Source organism: Ovis aries, chromosome 3 (assembly GCF_016772045.2).
Source record: "Ovis aries strain OAR_USU_Benz2616 breed Rambouillet chromosome 3, ARS-UI_Ramb_v3.0, whole genome shotgun sequence".
Taxonomy (NCBI): Eukaryota; Metazoa; Chordata; class Mammalia; order Artiodactyla; family Bovidae; genus Ovis; species Ovis aries.
In genome coordinates, this window is record NC_056056.1 from 85,202,152 (window position 1) to 85,223,596 (window position 21,445).

At 41.0% G+C, this 21,445-nt stretch overlaps 2 protein-coding genes across 11 annotated transcripts in view; one reads left to right on the forward strand and one right to left on the reverse strand.

Moving 5' to 3' along the window:
- SOS1 (SOS Ras/Rac guanine nucleotide exchange factor 1) overlaps positions 1–5,570 on the forward strand; it is a 192,563-nt gene extending 186,993 nt beyond the window's left edge. For all 7 annotated transcript variants that reach the window (XM_060412240.1, XM_060412241.1, XM_060412242.1 and 4 more), the window contains one exon: positions 630–5,570. In XM_060412240.1, the coding sequence (XP_060268223.1) occupies positions 630–1,121 (492 nt within the window). In that variant the 3' untranslated portion in view covers positions 1,122–5,570. The remainder of the gene's footprint in view (positions 1–629) is intronic.
- ARHGEF33 (Rho guanine nucleotide exchange factor 33) overlaps positions 4,418–21,445 on the reverse strand; it is an 86,071-nt gene continuing 69,043 nt past the window's right edge. Inside the window, exons 17-19 of one of the 4 annotated variants that reach the window (XM_027966914.3) lie at positions 19,962–20,101; positions 14,657–14,731; positions 12,794–12,902 (exon numbers count right to left, since the gene is read on the reverse strand). In XM_027966914.3, coding sequence (XP_027822715.1) covers positions 14,680–14,731; positions 19,962–20,101 — 192 coding nt within the window. In that variant the 3' untranslated portion in view covers positions 12,794–12,902; positions 14,657–14,679. Of the gene's footprint in view, positions 12,903–13,349; positions 14,732–19,961; positions 20,102–21,445 lie in introns of those variants that run through there. The other 3 variants (XM_027966913.3, XM_015094426.4, XM_027966912.3) reach the window with 3 other exon arrangements.

A 21,445-nucleotide genomic window follows, 5' to 3' on the forward strand; every position in this document is an offset into this window, starting at 1 on the left:
AATGTAGTCTCAAGCAGTTCTGTAAAAAGATAGAAAGAGATCTGAAGCTGTATATGAAGGCACGTTTTAAATGAAACTGTATCTCAGTGCTAAATGTTACATATCTAAGCCTGTAACAGGTGAATTTGACAGGCTGTGGGATTTTCATGAAAATTCCAGGTCAGAAGAGACCTTAACAGCTCATAATAGCTATTTTTTTCCTACCTGTTTAAATTTCTTTCTTTGCCAACTTGTTAACATGATTCGGTGGTATCAAAGTGTCCAGAGAGCAGAGCACCTAGGCAGGGGAAAACTCTTTGCAGAATACCATGAAATGCTATTATAGTAAATTTAACATTATAAAATTGATAGGTAACATGCTAAATTGAAATGATTTTATATTAGATTGAGTGATAGGTAAGCAGCAGCAAACAAAATTTTGAGAAGAATAAAAACTTAACATTGAAGGAAAAATAATTTTTTTAATGGATGAACTGCCATAACCTCCAATTTAAAGCATATGGCAAAACTCCCTGATCCACACCTAGAGTTCTTCCAATAACGTATTTGAAAACCCAGCTTAATTCTTAGTATATTCATGGTGCTACATATGTTGTTAATAAATGTCTTTTTTTCCCCATTTATGTTAGATGATGTCTAAGCATTTGGACAGCCCCCCAGCAATTCCTCCTAGGCAACCCACGTCAAAAGCCTATTCACCACGGTATTCAATATCAGACCGGACCTCTATATCAGACCCTCCTGAGAGCCCTCCCCTATTACCTCCACGAGAACCCGTGAGGACACCTGATGTTTTCTCAAGTTCACCACTACATCTCCAACCTCCCCCTTTGGGCAAAAAAAGTGACCATAGTAATGCCTTCTTCCCAAACAGCCCCTCCCCCTTTACACCACCTCCTCCTCAAACACCTTCTCCTCATGGAACAAGAAGGCATCTGCCGTCACCACCATTGACACAAGAAGTGGACCTCCATTCCATTGCTGGGCCGCCTGTTCCTCCACGACAAAGCACTTCTCAGCATATCCCTAAACTCCCTCCAAAAACTTACAAAAGGGAGCACACCCACCCGTCCGTGCACAGAGATGGACCACCACTGTTGGAGAATGCCCATTCTTCCTGAGTTCCTCTGGATCAGGATGTACATTTTCCTAGCCCCAGATCCATTGCTGGCGATGGATGCACTGAACGTGCCAGCACTGAGGAGTTAAAATGAAAACTCCAAACACTAACGACTCTACTTCAAGATGCAGTCATAAGACAATGAATTTTAACATGGACATAATTATAAAGTGAGTATGGAAAAGTTGATCTAGAGGAAGTGGACAACTGATTTCACCGGAAAATCAAGTAAAGGAACCTTTTGCCAGCCAGTAAGCAGGAGTCCTCTTTTTGTGAAGTGATCTTTATCATTAAAGGGATGGAAAACAGTCTAGTATCCAGCAGGCCCACATGATGACAGTTTTTGTAATTCAAAATATTATGCACTTTTTAAAAAGAAATCTTAAACAGGGATCTTCAAATCCTCCTTTGTTTTCCTTTGCTTTTACTCGTCCTACTTTAGAATATTTTCTTAAAAATCATTCAGAGGACTGTGAGGAAAGGCTGTGGTACCTGCCCTTGTTGGAATCAAGGCCCAGCACCATACTGCAGTCCTGTTTACAGATTATTACAGTGAATTGAATGGGTACCGAGGCTTCACCAAAGAGGTACTTTTTTTTTTTTTTTTTTAAGAATAATTATGCCAATTTTAAGAGCATCGCCCTACCCACCCTCCCTACACAAACAGAATGTGGTGGTGTTGCCTTCAAACGAAGTTTTGTGTCATTAACAATGACAGAAGAACTCTTCTAAAAATGTAACTGTCAAGCATATGATTTACATTTAGGAGACTGTTAATCTTTATGCTAGATTGTCATTTCCCCCCTTTTCCCACAGAAGTTTACTGGTAATCCATGTCATGGCTTGTAGCTGTCCCTCTAACCATACTGTGGAAGTGCAGTCACCCGGTGGGAAAGGAGCACTTGCTGGGTGTCGCTGACACCGGTCATGTTTGACTAATAGTTGAGTGATCAGCATATCTAGAATTACCTTGCATTGCCTAAATCATGTGTATATAGTGAATGTTATATAATATACCTGGCAGGTCTGTTTTAATTTAATTGAATAAAGATACAAATACTTTGTTTGGCTGGCATATATTAAATTATTATATGGAGAAAATGGTTGATTCTTATTTCTTTCAGTTGAAACACACACACACACAACACTAAGCATAAAAGCACGTATTGTGGTACGCCTTGGTTTCTAGTTCTGGATGTGTGTATTCCTCTTAAAAGAATGGTCTAAAGTTGCAGTTCAGCATGTAGGAAAATATTTGGTTAGAATAGGATGGGTATCTTTTAAGCAGAGCTTTGTAAGGTTTTTAATTTCCTAGGTAACATGTATTACAGTTTGTTAAAGTTTATATTAAACATTCTACCTTGCCTGAGGTCTTTGCTCTATCAGAACTATTCGTAATAGAACATCTACCTACATCATTAATAGCATAATATGGATTATTCATTAAACCTATGTACTGACCTTCTGAGTCTAACAATACTGTGACTGAAATGCATGCAACTTGTTGAAGAGAAAAAATGTTATTAATCTCCACTATAATATCTGTGAAGTGTGCAGTATTCCATCCTTAGAGAGTCATCAGTTCATCTGTATCTGCATGTGTCCTCTGAATAATGAAGTAACATTTCAGCAGTTCTGTTAACCATGCCATTAGAGGCATTTTTAGAAGTGCTGCATCATGGTGGAAACCTAGTACTTTAATAATTTTCTGTGATATTTATTACAGCATTAAATGTACATCACAATAGTACAATATATAGTCCTTTAAGACCAGAATGTTGGTTGCATCATCATTAAGCAATCCATCCTGTCATATTCTTTCTTATTTATTTATTAGAGTTGAATCTTTTGTTTTTAATATTTGTACCATTCCTATTAGGGTAGCCACTTTTATGAAATGTCTCCTTTCAAAAGTCTCCCCCAAAATTTATTTCAAATCCACTCTTGTTTGCAAAGCATCTATAAGACCATTCATTCAACAAGTATTTATCTACGCCTACTTACTAGTGCTGCTACAGTTAATCATAATACACATTCCAGAATTTCCATGACTTTTTATTAGTCCAGCCTCATCATCCCTAGGATTTCCCTTTATGTGTCTTATGCACACTTCTCTTTAATTACCCCAACCCTAACTCCAAATGAGAACCTGAGAAAAGTCACATTGGAGCCCATTCAGTATCCCTCTGGCCAGTGTGTTAGCCTTCTAACAAGGTAATGACCTCTTTTCAGCCTTCCTGATTGCATAAAGAAGAAAAACTCAGATTTGAAGTTCTAATCTTCCAAAGGGAAGTATTCTTTTACCCTGGTGGTTCTAGGCGACCGCTTCACTGTGCATCAGCTGTATATGCATTGTGGATAGAGGATATTTGTACTCTGAAGTATAAAAGTGGGGTCAAAATATTTTCTGCAGTGGTAACTGGTTAGAAAAATTTCAATTGGATGCCCTTAAACAGTAGTGAGAAAACTGTATCCTTGCTTTCTTCACATGTGAAGCATTAACTCACTGGCAGATTTACTCTTTGTAGTAACTGAAATCTACTTAATCCAGGGACAAGAAGTGGCTGAGAAGATAAATGCATCACCACAAAATTCTGCTTTTGAATTCAGGACATTACAAGACAGTCAGTGCAGCATGACTTTCCTAAATCTCATTCCAAAACATGGAACATTTCTTTTAGAAATGGAAATGCTCTTAGTTGTTTCATTATCTTTGGATCAACAAAATGAAAATATTTCAAGGCTGAATTTACCTACATGGGCCAATAACCAATATAATAGAAAGGGAGGCTTTTCACATCTAAGTAGTTTTAAAAACAGGAACAAATAAAGTATATGTTTCTAAATTTATTGAAAGACAGGTTATTTACTCTTTCCACATCTCCAAATGTATTTTAAGACCACGAATGATCAGGAAATGTATAAACATCAAAAGTTTGCTTAATTAAAGGTTGTTGGATATCAGATTATGTGTTCAGTAGGTTACTATGCTCTAACAACTCAAGAATGTTGTAATGATTCTAAATTTAGTGAAGAGCATGCCACCCTAATTATACTACAGTTAACAGAACAGTGTAGTGAACTGTACTTTTTCAGTTGGAGGCTACACTGTGGTTCCAAATTCCTTAATGTGTTTTTCCCTACATTAAAAATTAAACCAAAAATTAGTTGGTATCTATGATCACTATCTTGTCTTAATTCTCAAATTTAGCTCTCTTTAATCATGTACCTCATCATTTGTCTTTTAATGACAGCTTAAATTGAGATTTTTAAGTGGCTCAGCAAAACATAATGCCAATGGAGGGGGGGAGAATTCCAATTTATTAGTGTTACACATATTGAGGAAAACCTTTTTTTTTTTTCCCCTCCAGATTCAGAAAGAATAAACCATTTATTTCTTGGTATTCTGCTGCTATAGGTAGGTTCACTTATCTTTTAACCTATATTGTATGACTGTTGTACAAGTGTAGGTCCTATGGAGTTGCACATTAATCTTTACCAGTAAAATAAGCATCACAGGGTTAAAACCAGTTTGGCTGAAAGAATTATGCAGTAAAATTATTTATAAGGGAAAGTGGTGACTTAGTTTATTTATTCAATATTTTTCTTTTGAAGCATCTCATTACTTTTAAAATCATTTCATAATCCTTTATACATGAGCCAATGAAATATTTTGAGCTCTAGTTAAAGAAAAGCATGAAGTCTATATGATAAATCTGAACAAAAGCACTTGTAACTTGTTTTGTAAATTTCATGCCTTATTTTCCATTTTTGACACCGTAAAGTGCATTTTCTGTCAACTGTGAGCAAATTTCCCTTTTGCCTTTAATGAAAATAGTGCATTAAGTAGCCAATTGCTGCAGAATTACAGAGCAAGTTAGCTAAAGGTGGATCACATTGGACTACCACTCAAAGAAACAAGATGCATAGCAGATGGAAGTCACACGTGTGGCTTTAGGGAGAGCGCACCTGTGCCAGATGCATGCCACTTTTCAGTAGCTGCCAAATGTGCCTTTAATTAAGAACATCTCTACTTTTTTTCTTCAGATCAAGTCAGCATTTGGGGGCGGGATCAGGGCAGGGGACTCTGGGGTGCAAACATCTGGTGAAACCCACCAGAGAAGAAGCCTTTGTTTGTCAAAGTGACACGAATAACTTTAGTTGAAACATGTTTGTGTATATATGTGTGTATTTGCCTTTGTTTAGTAGCACGGTTATTTGCTAAAATAATTGTCAAAAAAATTGCTCTGTCAGTCTTACTTTGATGTAAAAACAAAGTGCAGTCTACACATCTAATACGGCCTTTGTACCTAACCATGTTCGTAGGTAATCTTTGTACTCTGTGTGCAGCAGTATTTGGTTTGCATTTAAAGTGAAAATAATGGCTGTTATTTTTCTGGCATTACTAAGATAAACCGAAAAATAATAAAGAAAAATGCCTTACATAGCCCACACGTGTATTATTTTTGCATGTGTTTATTTTAGAGAGCAACATTTTAATGTCATCAGTGACTCTCATTTTAGCTCATACTCTGTGGAAATAGTTTGCTCTTAATCATGCTTTTGCTTTGAGGTGCTTTTTTCTGTATCACAGTATTATAAAAGCAGTTGAATACTTCCTCCTGTTGCACACTCTGAATAGAGTGAGTGGGAGGACATTGGGATGAAAATTAGTGCTTTAGTGACCTTGGGTGTTACTTGGATAAGTTGCAGAGGGAGGGCTGAGGCATTTGTATTCCCTAAAAGAAGTTTTAAGATACCACAGTTCCTCGAAAGGCAGGTTTTGCTGAGACCTGCTGGAACATAGCAGACTGACATTCAGCAATTCTTTGTAGGCTTGGCAGGAAGATACAGCTTACAGCTGCACCCTGCAAAGAATTATGCAAATGTGAGGTCATTCACGGTGAACTACAGAATGTGAAAACTCGTGATCCTGAGAGATGTAATGCCCTTATTTAAAAATTAAAGCAACTGATTCCTGGTATTTGGAGGACTGCTTTCCGAAACAGTTAAAATTCACTGGGGTTTTTTTTTTGTTTGCTTTTAACCCCTGGTTTAAAGACCCAAAATCATTAGTTTGTACAAATTCCATTTGTAGTCCACTGTGAAATCCAAATATGTATTATTGAGTATATTCTAGGTAATCAATTTAATAGCTATAGGAAGATAACATTAATATTGATTAGTCAGACCTGATTTCAAATTTGCTTTTGAAACACCGCTTTCGAATTTTAACCAGGTGGTTTGCCTTTTTACTTAGTCACTAGCTCATCACAGATTCAGGGCACTTGAGCCTCTAGGGTTCAGCAGAGACTACATTTTTGCAGATAGATGCAGATGGCAGGGAGGACTTTGCCTTATAGCCATTCTACTATTTTAGGACTCGACTGTCATTGGAGACAAGAAAGAAAGCTACAGCCCATTTTTAGAAGCTGGTTTCTCTACCATCATGACTCATCTAGAAAAGGAAAAATCACTGTTGGTGGAGTATAGGCAGGTGCTTTGGAGTCATATTTCTGTGTTCACCTTCTGGTTCCATGACCCATTAGATGTGTGACTTTGGAGGAGGTATATAAGTAATCTGAATCTCTGTTTCTCAGTACACAAGGTTAATAGATCTACCTGGGACTCTTGTGAGCTTTAAAGGTAAGATGTGTAAAACCCAATGCCTTTCACAGAGTGAGTGTTTAATAGTAACTAAAGTTATGAGGGATATATCTTCAGAGTTTGCCTGTTTTCAGATATCTGTTAAAGAGTTTGATTTCATCCTGAAGTTCCCATAATTTGATTATGTACCATACAGCTTCTTTGATGTTCACTGTCATTTAAATTGGTTTTGAGTGACCTTAGTTATAAACATTTGATAAGGGCCCATCTGACTATTCAACATTCAACAAAATATTTATTGTATCTGGTACAGTTTTGATGTTAGGAATATAGCAATGAACAAAACAGACAAAAATCCTTATCATCATGGGACTAGTAATCTAGTGAGGAAACGTAGACAAGAAGTAGTAAAAACATACATGTAAGAATATTGTAACTGCTATCAACAAAGACCAGACAAGATGACAAGCAGAGGCAGGGGAAGTGAAACTTGACCCGTGTGGGGAGAGTCAGCCTCGTGCAGGAGGGGACACTGAGTAAAGCCTTGAAGGAGGTACAGGAATGAGACATGCAAATATCTAGGAAAAGAATACACCAAATCACAGGGAACAACCGATTCAAAAGTGTGGAGACAGGAGTGAGCTTAATATATCTGAGGAATGGCGAGGCTACTTGTGTCTGGAGAAGATGAATGTGAGTGAACAGGAGATGCCATCAGAGGTTTAAGGGGCTCCAGACCCTTTGTAATGGCTTTCGTTTCTGCTTTAGAGAAATAGAGCCCTTAGAGGACTCGATGTGATCAGATTTACGTATTAACATCACCCTGGCTGTCACTCTGGCTGCAGTTGTTGAGAACAGTTCGAGGTTATGAGTGGGAACAGGGCAGCTAGCCCAGCAGACAGCAGATTGGCCAGGGTGATGGCAGAGGAAGTAGTGAGGAGAGGTCGGAGCCCTAATATATGGCTGACGACAGCTAGATTGCTGATAGACTTGACGTTGGGTTTAGGAAACAGAATTGTCAAGGAAGACTTCCAGATTTGGGGCCTGAGCAATTGAAAGGACAAAGTTATCAATAACCGAGCTGGGGAAGATTCAGCTGAAACAGGCTTGGGCTTCAATAAATACGGAAGACATCTGAGAAGTGCCCAGGAGACAGGTGGAAATGTTGAGGCTGGAGTCTGAGAGGGAGTTCACTGTTGAAGATATAAAATTGGGAGTCACTCTCATAAACGTTATATATTAAAGGCAACAAACCAGATAGGATCACCAAAGGAGAGTACAGACTGGAAAAAGAAGAAATTTAAGCAAAGAGCCCTCGGGCATTGTAACATTAAAAGAAAGGAGAGAGGAGGAACCAACACATAGACCAGGAAGGAACGGAGGTGAAAATAGGGGGCCTCTTGTGTCCTTGAGGCCTAGTACGGAAATAATTTCTGAAGAAGGAAGTGATCAGCATGCCCAGTGCTGTTTGATATGGGGAGTAAAATGACAGAATTCGTTTGGCAAGGGTGAAAATCACCAGCGCCGCCCCTGACAGAAGCAGTCAGGGGAGTGCTGCGGAACGGGAGGAAAGGGAGAGTTTACTCTTTCAGGTTTTTCATCAAAGGAAGCCGAGAACTGAGACAGAGCTAGAGCAATCAGGTTTCTTTTGCTTAAAATGGGAGGGAAAAAAGCGTTTTTGTATGCTAAAGAGTTTGCCCCAGTTGTAAAGGAAAATATGATAATGAGGAGAGGGGATGGGCTCTTGCGCTAAGTGGAAACAGTCCACTTAGAAACACAGATGGGACCCACACCAGCCCTTTACAGTAGATACCTCGATCTTCAGATGAACAGGTTTATATACGTGAGGAAGAAACACGCACACATTCAGTCTTCCTGCTAAGGATTAGGAGCACTGAATGCTACTCTCTCTGAAAGGAATGAAACAAGAAGGAGGAATAAAAATACCTCTACAAAGATATTTAACACATTTGATAACTTATTAAAGATTATGCACTAAGCTCTTTGAAAGCAACAATAAATCTTGGGAGCAAGTTATTTGGCTTAAGTACAAAAATACTATTTCAAATGTCTGATAATTTCCCAAAACAGTATTTTCAGCACTGCTTACAGCACATTCTTACATTCTCATGTGTTTAAAATTTAGTGTCACACATCAATTTCTAAACATTTCCCTTAAAATATAGAAATGTCTCTCTCATCAGTTTTCTCAACCTTCTTTTAATCTATTTCCTTTTTGAAAAACTGTCTCACCCTTTTTTCCCTCAGCCCCTCCCTACCATGTGAGACTCACTGGCCTCTGCACAGATATTAAGATGCTCCCAGGCTGAGCAGGGAATGTAAAAGAGTCAAATTAGCTCCCAGGTTATGAGAATCCCCAGTTTTCCCAGAGCATCCCTGTTTTAGCCTCAGGAAGGAAGTTTAGTATGGTGATATTTCAAGAGAAAATGTAGTCTGAAAACTAGACTTAATTTTACTATACAACTTAATGTAAGATATTCATTTTATGTTTCTAAGTGCATGTAATTGATTATTCAGAATATACAGTCAATTTTACCAGTTTCTTATAAAGAACACTGATCATGTATATATTTTTCATCAAATGATAGTAGAGGACACAGATGGTAAATTAAATAATTCAAAAATTCATTTGGGTTTTCATGAACTATTAGTTTTCTGTAACTCAAGTAATAATCCTTTATTCTGTCCTAAAAGTCAATCTGTGTTTAGAAACTGACTTTTGTGGGTTCTATACTGACTCATTCAACTTACTGAATTGAAATAGTGGCTCTCAAATTTCCGTGGGCCAGAGAATCACCTGAGGGCATTTAAAATGCAGACTCACGGGCCCCACTCTGAAATATTACAATAGAGTGGAACTGAAATGTTACCCAGGAATCTTCAATTTTCTAAGTGCCCTCATAGGGAAGATAATATATTCGTACAGACTTGAAGGAGGTGAGTGATTATGACAGGAGGTGCTATAGAAACACTTTTGGAAGGGTTTTCCTTGAGCAAGCAAGAGACAGTAATTTCAAGAAGTTTAAACTATGATGAAATAACCCACCATATGGATCCCCAGAAAGTTGGTCCATAAACTCCTGGTTCTATGAGGTTCCAGTTCTGGAATCAGAAAAGCAGGACAATCCTTGCCTGGGGTTCTATACAGACCTCACAAGAAAGCAGAAGGAACCAGTAGCCACTCCCAGCCTGGGCAGAAATAGCTACTTCATTTTTGGTGGAGTGCTTCTTTCTGCTAATCCACTCAAACACTTCCAGAAGCTGGCAGTGGTCTCCTTTGTAAACTATGCTTCTCCAGAGGACTGGAGGCAACAAGTTTTAGCAGTTCCCAAGTCTTCCACACCCTGACCTCATCCCTAGTGTGACATCAGTTAAATATCATTAATCAGTATCATTAAAGATCCTGTCTCCTCCCTCAGTTTACAGTGTTACCTATAAAGATTATGAAATCAGCTGGAACAACCTGGAAGAGTAGCAAACTGTTCTCTTTAATGGAGAGATGCTCTCTAACGCAGGTGCCGTGACAGTGGTAGTGGGGCCTTTACCTGCTTCTGATGACAACTGTATTTTATTTCCTTTGCGATTGCTATTTTTCTTTTAAAAAAGACAGGAAAGTAAAGTGACAACCCTGAAACTCTGACAAATTCTGAGTAGAAATTAATTTCTCTGCTCTCTATCTCTTAGAGCACCCCCATTAATGTTGATATCAGCCATTTACTGAGCACCTACTATTCTAGAGGTGGAAAGAATTTCAAAAGCTCTGATATGGTTCCTGCCCTTGCAGAGTCTTACATTCTTGTTGGGAAGACAAGACACATCCATCAAAAGATAGACAAGTTACACCACAAGAGGCCACAGAAAGATGAGGTTTAGATTTGAGTCTTAAAGATTAGCAGAGAAGGAGGCCAGAGTAAGACATGAAGCAGGAGTGAAACGGAGCAAGGTGCATGGCTTGCCAGGAAATACGAGCCCAGCTTAGGTGAGGCACAGTAGTTCACCCGGACTGCAAATAGGGAGAGAGGAGCCAGAGAAAAACGTGGAGCTGAACTGGAGGGGGAGAGATTGAATGTCAAGTCAAGGAGTTTGGAATGTGACTGTAGATAAATAAGAACAGTCAAAGAGTTTCACACAGGCAATATTTGGGAATGAGATGTTAGAGACCTGTAGGATTGATGGGAGCAGGAGGAAAGCTATCAGGAAAAAATCCAGATATCAGGCGATTGAGACCCAGAGAGCAGCAACATTATGATTAGTTTTTATAGGTTACATTCCTAAAATACAACTAAATGGAGTTGTGCTACAAATGTAGCATTAAGATTTTTCAAAGGATATTATCAAAATGAAAGTTTGGGAGGTGTGTGATATTTTTGAAACCTTCCCAGTAATTGATCATTTCTATAATAATATGAAGGGGAAAGAAATTTTGTTTTTAATATTTTATTTAGTAGTTTATGTCTCCTGTTTCACTTTTTGTGTCCAGTCAATTTCACACTTTGCTTTTAAGCACTGACCCTCAAAACATCTGTGGCCCTATAATAGAAATCTAATTTCAAAGGAGTTCATTAATTTCAGAAAAATGAAAAGCTTGGCTTCAAATTAAATATCAGAAACTCCAAAAAGCTGGCAGTTATCCTGTGACTGTTCCAAACTCCTTTTGCTCAAGATGCTAATAGATGAGTTCCTGATTAGTCATCAGACAAGGAGAAGAAAACTTGTAAGGCTTACAAGTGAAACTTCCCCTATTTTATCAAACAGTACATCACTACAGGAACAGCCCTCTGGAGAAGTCAGCTGCAGTACCAAGATTCTCAATGAATAGTAGTAACCTATGCCCCAAATTACAGAGAACGGCCTAGAAATAGAGGTGGATTGTTTAAACCTAATTGTTTTCTATTATGATTCCGAAGTCTAGGCATGTCAAGGACGTGGACCATCTGGGCCATATCTGTGTGGAAACAGAGCACATTTTATTTCCCCATAGCCAGGCAAGCCTCATTGCAATAATTCTTCTGCCTGTACTGTAAGAACTTTCTTTTCAACTTACTTCTGAAAAACAGAATAAGGTAATGCTAGCCCTAAGCTTTCATTCTGACTTGGTGTTTGTAGCAACCACTGTGTGTGAGCCAGTAAAGTATAGACATTGTTGCTACCTTCTTTACAGACTGAAGAACGTCTTTTAAGACAATGCGGCTAAATCAATGCTTTCTTCTCAGTCCACTGTGAGTGACACTCAGGATCACTGGTGGATCTTTGAATCCTGAGTATTTAATAAAACATAGACTCTGGACTTTTTCCCATCCGCAGCACAACCCACAACCCACATGAAGGAAAATGTTTCTTTGACCTTCCAGTTTCTAGAGGAATTACTGTTCCCTGCGCTGGTTTTCATAACCATAGAACAAGAGGAAACTACTCTTAAGGTTCTTTTCCTATTTGCATATCAACATGTCTTTAAGCTTTGAACCTTTTGTGTCATGGTTTAAGCACAAATTTTCCACAACTCATATTTGCAACACGTAATACAATTGTGTTAACTGATGCTTTGCCTTAAGGGATGTTAGGTGTTGCCTTGGGGTTTTTGGAAGATATATGGCATGACAGAACTGGCCCCTAGCATGGTGTATACTAGTCTAAGATGAAATGAATAAGCTAAATACCTCGGAAGCATAAATTTCACATCCATGTTAAATATGAACATGCTCAATATTATACTGGGGGAATGACTTCAAGGTGGAAGTTTTCTTACAAGCATTTATTTTCCTCCAAATTTATTGTGTCTTTGTAATGCTGTGAGAAGTCTTCATGCCCCTTGTCCCAAGTGTTGTGCAAAGAGCCAGCTCTCACTCAACCACAGACTAATCTTCATCTCTTCAATGTCTTGTATGTTGATTTAGTTTCATATGTTAAGTATTTATATTAGTTTTCCTCAGGGATTTATACATCAATATATATATATTCCTACACAGATATATACAAGCTTTTTATCCTCATCTTACCACTTGACAATACAACTTTAAGTATGTTTTACACAGCTGTTCCTTGGTCAAGCTCATTTGCAAGAGCAAGTCGGTTTCTGAAGAAATCTTGTTTGGTGGGTGAAGGATCCATTGAGGGATTCTCATTAGTTTTTTCCCTGTATTCTGATCCACTGGACCTAAAATCTCAGCACACAGATAAAGTACAGGTTGATTTGGTTTTAATTGTTTTCAAATATTTTATCTAACCAAATTGTTTGCATTTGTAAAACAGTTGCCTCCTAGATCCGGAATAATTTTTACTTCCCTTGAATTTCATGACTCTGGACATGTGTAACTAATAGTTGCCGTGCACATAAAGAGTTTTCCTTTCTAGTGCTTTATGGGGACACTTATGACAATTGTGTATGACAGTGTAAGAAATCATGTAATAGCATTGTCAATGGGGGAGAAAGGATTAGAAAATTCAATAAATCCTATTTTCAATTCAATCAAGGAACTACTACACAAATTAAGAAGGCCCTTAGATTTTAAGGGATAGAATTCATTGCTCTCAACCAAGGTTATCAAGGGCCTTTACTTAATCTGGGCATTACATTACAAACTCTTGCTTTTGCTTGTTTTCATTTTTAAATGAAAAATTTATTGAAGCCAACCACACATATATGCTACATTTGGCAGAATGCAGAAATCAGTACAGTAATCAGATTAAGGAGATTCTATTATCTCAACCACCACATAGACCAAGCCCAATCAAGAAACAACAACTCAAAACAGTCCAATTGAGTCCCCAGTCGAGGGTGTATTCTTCCTTTCTCTTGGTTAAGCCAGTTGGGTAATCCATTCCAGCTCTGCACCTTCTCCAGTTTGTTCATGTCAGAAGTCCCTAGAGGGAGGAGGCTTTCTGGAAATAACCTCTGATAAGCTAGGCTGGGGCCCTTTGGCTAGCTTCAGCTCTGAGCTAGAATGGGTAAAAACTAGCCCAGTGACTAAGAAGCAATATCAAAAGACCTCATGCAAGGTGTATGACAGTGACGTTAGACATGAAGTTCTTTGTCCAAAGCTCCTACACAACTGAGCAAGTTCTCCATATGCCGAGGCGGCACTATCCACAAAAGAAGGATACATTCTTTCACTATCGTAGATACACTGTGCATGTCCTCACTGTTGCTATTAAATAAGTTAATTATGACTCTATCATTTACTGAAATCATTGGGCAGAATACAAACATTCCTTTACCTTATTTAAGGAAAGAATCTAGATCCACGTAAAGACTAAAATTCTGATGTCTAGAAACCTGATGATTGATTGGATCTTTTATTTTTAACTCTGACCCTGTTATTTGGTTTCACAGATGAAGGCCTTAGCTGTCTACCACACTTCCTCCATCTGGTCAGTAAGGAGCCCTTTTCCACTATATCCCAGTACGTAGAGGAAGAAATTTCTCTCCTCAACCCCAGTACATCTGGGTGTTCATTAAGTAAGATGATGGCTGCCTGGGCTGAAAGTCTCTTTCCTTTTCAGAAGCCTCCTGCAATTCTCCCCTGAAACCACCTCCTCAGGCCCCACCCTAAAGCTCCAGGCTTTCTCTCAGAACTCCCCCGCTACCTCCAGTTCAAATCATCCCTGGTTGGTGCACTTGTGCCCCAACTATTAGGAAGACAGATTTTTGACCATGTCATTCTTTCCCCGTATCTTCTGTTATCCAGAAGACTAAGAATGCCTAAAGCATTGCAGGGTGAGGGGGCAGGAAGATTTGAATCTGGCTACTATTTCTTCTAAATTGTTTCCCCACATGATAGTTTCTCATCAGAAAACATTCGTCAAAACTTAATATCTTTGCCTTCCATTTCCCCTTAGCTACATCTGATCTCTCCAAAACCCACCATGTCATACTTTGATGGTTCCAACATGCAACTGTTTCATGTTTACCTGGAAATGGGAAAGCTCTGATGTCACCACCAGCCCCAAGGACCACAGAAATCTTCACCAGTTGAGTTCCCATTTCTGAAACAAATGCCAAAATCGCCCTGTCTAGTTTCCAAAGTCCACAAACTCAGCTTAGTATTTTTCTTTTTTAACTGCTCTTCTCACAAACCACCTTTCTGTCTGCAGGTGTCTGAATGGCTCCTCATTTCTTGATATTAACTAACAATTAACTAAATGGTCGGAGAAGGCAATGGCACCCCACTCCAGTACTCTTGCATGGAAAATACCATGGATGGAGGAGCCTGGTAGGCTGCAGTCCATGCTAAGGGTCAGACATGACTGAGCAACTTCACTTTCACTTTTCACTTTCATGCATTGGAGAAGGAAATGGCAACGCACTCCAGTGTTCTTGCCTGGAGAATCCCAGGGACGGGGGAGCCTGGTGGGCTGCCATCTATGGGGTTGCACAGAGTCGGACACGACTGAAGTGACTTAGCAGCAACTAAATGATAACTTGCTAATCATTTTCAAGATCTAGTATTCTATTGTAGCCATGACTAGAAGCTAATTTTCACCCTTTTAAATATATTTTTAGCTGATTTCTTTCTAATGCTTACATGGTATATGAACACCTCAACTTTTGGACCCTTGTGAATGTGTGGTTGTCAGGTTCTAGAGTAATGCATACCTAAATTATTGAAAAATAACCTGTGGAGTCTAGGTGAAAAGCTAGTGGATTTGCTTTTTATCCCCTTTCTCTATAATATAGAAATGGCTTTTGAGTTGCTGGGGCCATTCTGGCTGACTGCAAAGGAACACACATAAGGGCCAGGCAGGCAAACACTTGCTGGGCAAGATTAGGATGGCTGCCAGTACATTCTGACACAGCCATCTAAATGTTTGATGGGAGGGGAACACACCTGTCCCTAACTTTCCTTCCATTCAACTGACAGAGACAAAATATCACAAGTTGGGTAGGTCATGCAAGTATCAATTAGCTACAATAAGCCATAAAGTGTATTTGGAGCTGGGGAAAACAGGAGGGCTGGAATCAGTGGTGCAGGAGCCTCTGACCTAAGAAGGGTTGCTTTTCTGACTGGAAAGACTGTCTGCCTTGCAAGCTTCAGGAACATGCAGATGAAGAAGAAAGGGAGCAGCGGAGCACCCATCCTGTCGGTCATGTCAGCTGGTCCTGGCAATCAACAGGGCGACAAACGCGCACTCATCTGATGTAGATTTGTAAAGGGGTTACTATGTTCTAGGCACTAAACCTTGTAGCTGGGTCACTCTTACGTCTGGATCTTAAGCTTCTGCTGATAGAACCTGGAACACCGAAGACCCTTAACTTAGTGATTGATCTCAAATGACCCTCTGAGTAACATCCATAATCAGGTTTAAGTAAATGTTTTCTCTTCAGCCATCTCCTTCCATTTTCAACTTATATTGGGAATTAATATGGGAAACGAGACAGAATCCCAAAGTGGGTAAGAACGGAGGAAGAACTTGAGACAGGCTCTGAGGAAGCAGAGAAGAACATGAGGGTGCAGTTATCAATGGATTCTTTAATAGTTGTGCTTTCTATGACATGGTCTGCTCCACAGTCCAGGCTGGGCAGATGGCAAAGGCAGGACATCATAAAAGCGGACTCACTTGACTCTCAGTCATATGGGGCTCTGTGGAAGTACTCTCTCTGCAGTGTGTGATTAAAGAAAGAAGAGATTTCCGTGGGACTGGTAGAGGGAGGGTGCTGACTGGGAAAAGAGACCCTCTGAGGCATGTAAATTACAAAGTGCTAAAGAGGAAGAAACGAGTGAGGAAGTAGAATTAATCATTTGGATGCCATATGCTTTGTCTTCCACTCCCACAAGAGTTGAGAATAAAAAGAGCATGTACATCCCTGCCCCTAAGCTGTCTTACAGAACCCTTTTCCGCTATGCACACCCCCAACCAAGACTATGTATTGGCCTAAGTGTAAGATTCACACATAGGGATGAAGTAGCATCGGTCTCAGACTTCAGGACAGTCTAGATTTAAGTTTTTGAAAGCTTCCAGGTCAATGCTTGTACAATGGGATGGTCTACCTTCCATCCTGCTCAAAGGCAGGGGGACAAGGATTCAGTCCAGCATCAACCTATCACATGAGGTCTGTTCTGTTCCTGGCTTCTAAGAATCCTCATTTAAAATTTTTTAAATCACTTAACGTTTTCCAACTTTAAGATATGTCGTCTTTATTTTGACCAATTCTGGGCAGCTCTCAAGGACATGTGACCTGGTATCTACCCAGGACGAATGTGCCTGAGATAGAAACGGTCAGAGCATCATCCTCTCCCCCAGATATCTTGGGCATTTTTCATGACTTTTTTTTAATGATGTCAACTTGACTCTCCCTTTTGAATCCTTGTGGGTATGAGCATTCGGCCCTCCCAGCCTCAGAGGGAAGAGAACCCTTTCTCAGGTTTTCTGTTGCATCTGGCTCCATGCCTAGCTTCATCCCGAAGCAGCATTCTGGGTGTGTGGGGCCACCAGCCAAACAAGCCCCTATGGATACAAAAAGTGTGTCAGTGTAGACAGGAACGAGCTTCCAGAGGGCTGCAGGGAGGCAGGCAGTGAGCCCCGGGCGTGACACAGGCAGCTGTTCTGGCTCTGATCCGTTTTGGACCTCTGAGGCCAGCCTCTAGCCTGACTTCAGTACCCAGGATGAACCATGTCTTGAAGTCACAGGGCTTGCTGCCAGCCTGACCTCCCAACACATGGGAGGAGGATGGGCAGAGTGTCTCTTTCTGGTTCCTCCCTGTATCTGTCCATATGCCTGGCTTCAGTCTGCGAGTTCCTACATAACAGCTGGGACCAACCAAGTCACTCACGATTCCTGGACAAGCATCTCACACAGCACATGTGTATGGCAAAGAATGCCAAATTCATGAGAAGAGTCAAGTGTTCTCGTCTGAGTTGAGAGCCGCTGACCTTTCTGTGCTATGCTGGGGCCTCCCTGCCCTTTGACTCTACTTTAGCAAAATGGAACAAACTTTCCAAGGTTCTTGGATGAAAATACTCAGGAGAAGCTACTCAAGCTGCTTCTTTACCCTGAGCCAAGTCTCCAGAGGGCCTACCACAGCACCCCGGATACAAGGTGACAAGCAAGTATCACACAGCAGCACTCAGTCCTACACAAGATGTAAAAAGCCAGGAAAGCTGACCAGAGGGAGCAACAACTATATGGCACCAACTTTACTTCCATCCGTATAACACTTCAGATTTTAAATACAAAGGCAGTGCCACAAGTGGTGGCAGCAATTGGATTGAGGCAGGAGGGACTTGTCTATGATAAAAGTAGGAGAGGACTAAGGGGATCCATTGGACCCTCCAGAAAGGATCCCCCAAATCTGCCAGAGGGCTGAAAGTAATTATCCAACATGAAAATTTGGAGAGTCCACAGCAAGTCTTTGGCACTGAACCAAGGGCTATGGGAGGCTATAGAAAGATAAAATCTGGCCTTCTATGTGGTCATTAAAATGATGGGTCCCAGGCCACACTGATTTCTTGATTCAAGCATTAAAAAGATGTGATCTCCCAGACTGATCTACAACAAAGTCAAATCTCAAGCAAATCTCAAGCTAGAAAGCACTCGGGTGGCAGTGATCTCCCCACCCACTGTGGGTGTCCCTTTCACAGCCTCCCTGACCAGGGTCATCCAAATACTCCTTAGGAGAATCCACTGCCTCATGGGGCAGCCAGCCCCAGTTCCAGGCAGCTGCGTTTTAAGAAAGTTCCTCTCTTATCCACTGTTCCTGGTCCTGGAACGGGACTGTGCAAAGGGACCAGTGACAGAGCCATGACTGGGTGCTTTCCAACAGGCAGCACACAGTCATTATAAGTGGCAAAAAAGTGGTTTACAAATAAGTAAAAATAAAAGGCTCAAGCAGTGGTCTTAGGAGTCTGGAGTTCTTAGCAGGATTCACAAGCCTGCATTCCAACGTCAGGCTGGAGAACTGTCTCCAGGTCTCTCCACTGTCACACTTGACAGGAGGTGCTGGGTCAGGAAATATCTAAACCTATGGTCCTAGAAACGGATTCAATTCTCAGCTCATTACCCCCAAATCAAGGGGCTCCAGCAGTTATGCACGCCGGGGCTACTCTAGCAAAACTGAATGGGCTAGAATAGGAACAGGGCTATCTCTGCAGGACTGCTGCTCCCCCTTGCCTCTTCTTGCAGTAACAATGGGTGGGACCAACTATCAGAGAGACCTACTACTCTCAGTACTACCCTCCCTCTAGGAGAGGAATTAGACAAACCGACCACAAAAGTCCTCAGTCCAGGCCTGCCCCAATTCTTCCATCAAGACCACTATAAATTGGGAGAAAGTGATTTCCCTGTGTTTCCTCACACAGGAACTCCAAACTATGAAGTCAGCAACAGTGCCTGTAACTTTTCCATCCACTAAAATAGGAACAGTGAGTTTAAGGCTCACTGTGAGAACCTCCTCTAACAAAGGAAACAAAGCACCAGGCAACAACTCTAAGAGGGAGACAACAGGCCTGAGGATGGTGGAGAAAGAGACAGCAGTCTCCCCGGCGGATGATGGCTGGACTGGAGATCACCCCACTGCCAAACGCTAACACTCAGTGCTTTCGTCTTACGTTCCATGCTGGCATTTGGCCAGCGCCTCCCAGTCTGTGAAACAGTGCTTGTAAGTGCTGACCAAAAATGATAGGTGGGTGATACCACACAGCAAGGGCTGAGAATCTTAGAAGGACCACAGGAAAGAAATGCCTTGCTTTTGCCTCCTATGGAGTACGGAGACGCCATTAAAGTGATTTTTTAAGTAGGACCCAAGCCAAATCCATCCAATCATTTCTTCTAGGGAAAACACAGGCAGATATCCCCCAGATATGCACTAGTAACCAGGATAACTACAGGTCCCTACAGGCGGAAGAGCTGCGATGCCTGAGAAAACCTTCCACAGGCGGGGAGGTTCTGATGGTGCACTCATTACACCCAACCCCACTCCTCGCGCCCATGGGGATTTCCCAGGAGACCTCCTCTGCCCACTCCTCCCAGGACACAGGACTTTGGGAACAAGGAGGCAGGGCTAAAAGACAGAGGCGGCAGAGGACAGAGCCGAGTGTGCTTTTACTCTAGGAGATCACAATGAGAAACATTTTCACCTGGCAGGAATTGTGGCTACTGGGTACAGGCACTGAGCTTGAAGCAGTTGTGTAAAACCAGGCTACTTGTTACTGTTAAAACCTCAAGACTTAGCCCACAGGGAAATGAGTTACAATGCTGTCTTGTCTAAGGGCTACTCACTTCTTTTTAAAGAGCTTGCGGAAGGAGCTGCGAAAGCCCCCTTTCTGGTCTTGCCTGGGGTTTTGATCGCTGAAAGATGTTTGCTCGCTTTCTCTTTCTTCCTTTGGACAGAATCTGGTGGCATCTTCTAAATGCATCTCCTGAAAACACAAAAGAGGGGTGTATTTTTACTCTTTTCCAAAGTTAACATTGATCCTGACTATGGGACAATTTTTTTAACCTCTCACTTTCCTCTCCCACCCCAAAATACTAATGACGGGCACCTATTCCAACTAAAGCAAACCTGGGCTAATTAAGAAACTTAGATCTAGGGAGTCTTTGGGATTCTACTAAGATTCATAACTAAATAATGGAGATCAACATTTTGATGGCTGAGTGTAGCATTTTTGAAAGTGTGGTCCTAGGGCTACAGGATCAACTGGGGCTTTCATTTAAACGTAGGCTCCTGAGCCCTAAACCAGACTATCTGCATCAGAATCTCTGAAATTAGGCCTAGCTAATCTTTTTGCACACAGATTAGGAAAACAGCAGTTTAAGGTATGTTCTTGCCCACCTGCACTTAATGTTTATATGAATCACCTTGGAATCTTGCTAAAATGCAGATTTTGATTCAGCTGGTCACAGGTGGAGCCCAAATTCTGCATCTATAACAAGCTCCCAGGTAAAGCATTTACTACTCGTGCAAGGACCATATCTTAAGAAGTGGGCTTTTTAGGGACTTTTTAGGAAGTAAATCTACTAATAGTTGAAGGAAAATCTTTCTGTGGAATCATGATATTGATAAGATCTTGCATTTGTGTAGCATTTCACACTTTACAAAGCATATTCACAAACTTTATCTTATTTGGCCTTATCCTCACAACAACCCTGTGAGGTAGGTAAAGTATGGATTGTCTTATTTCATAGATGAGAAAACTGGAGGCAGAGAAGCCAAATGAATTGTCCAGAAGCACACAGCTATTTGGCAGCAGAGTCAGGATTAGAACACAGATCTCCTGACTCCCAGTCAGGTGCTCTTGCCACTAAAGCATATTGTCTTCTTTTTTGACTCTTAGAGACAGAACACTAAAGACTAGGGTTTGGCTGGCTCTGAGGGCAAGGATCTTGCCTGGAGAATCCCATGGACAGAGGAGACTGGTGGGCTACAGTCCATGGGGTCGCGAAGAGTCGGACACGATTGAGCGACTTCACTTTCATTTTTCACTTTCATGCATTGGAGAAGGAAATGGCAACCCACTCCAGTGTTCTTGCCTGGAGAATCCCAGGGACTGGGGAGCCTGGTGGGCTGCTGTCTATGGGGTCACACAGAGTTGGCCACAACTGAAGCGACTTAGCAGCAGCAGCAGCAGCAGCAGCAGAGGGCAAGGATGGCAGATACCCAGTACATCTGAGGAGATGGAACCCTAGAAGCTTTGCACACCTCATCAGGAAAGAGCCGATATCTTTACAGATGGGGCTTTTGAAGGGCTCATCTTTTGCAGCTA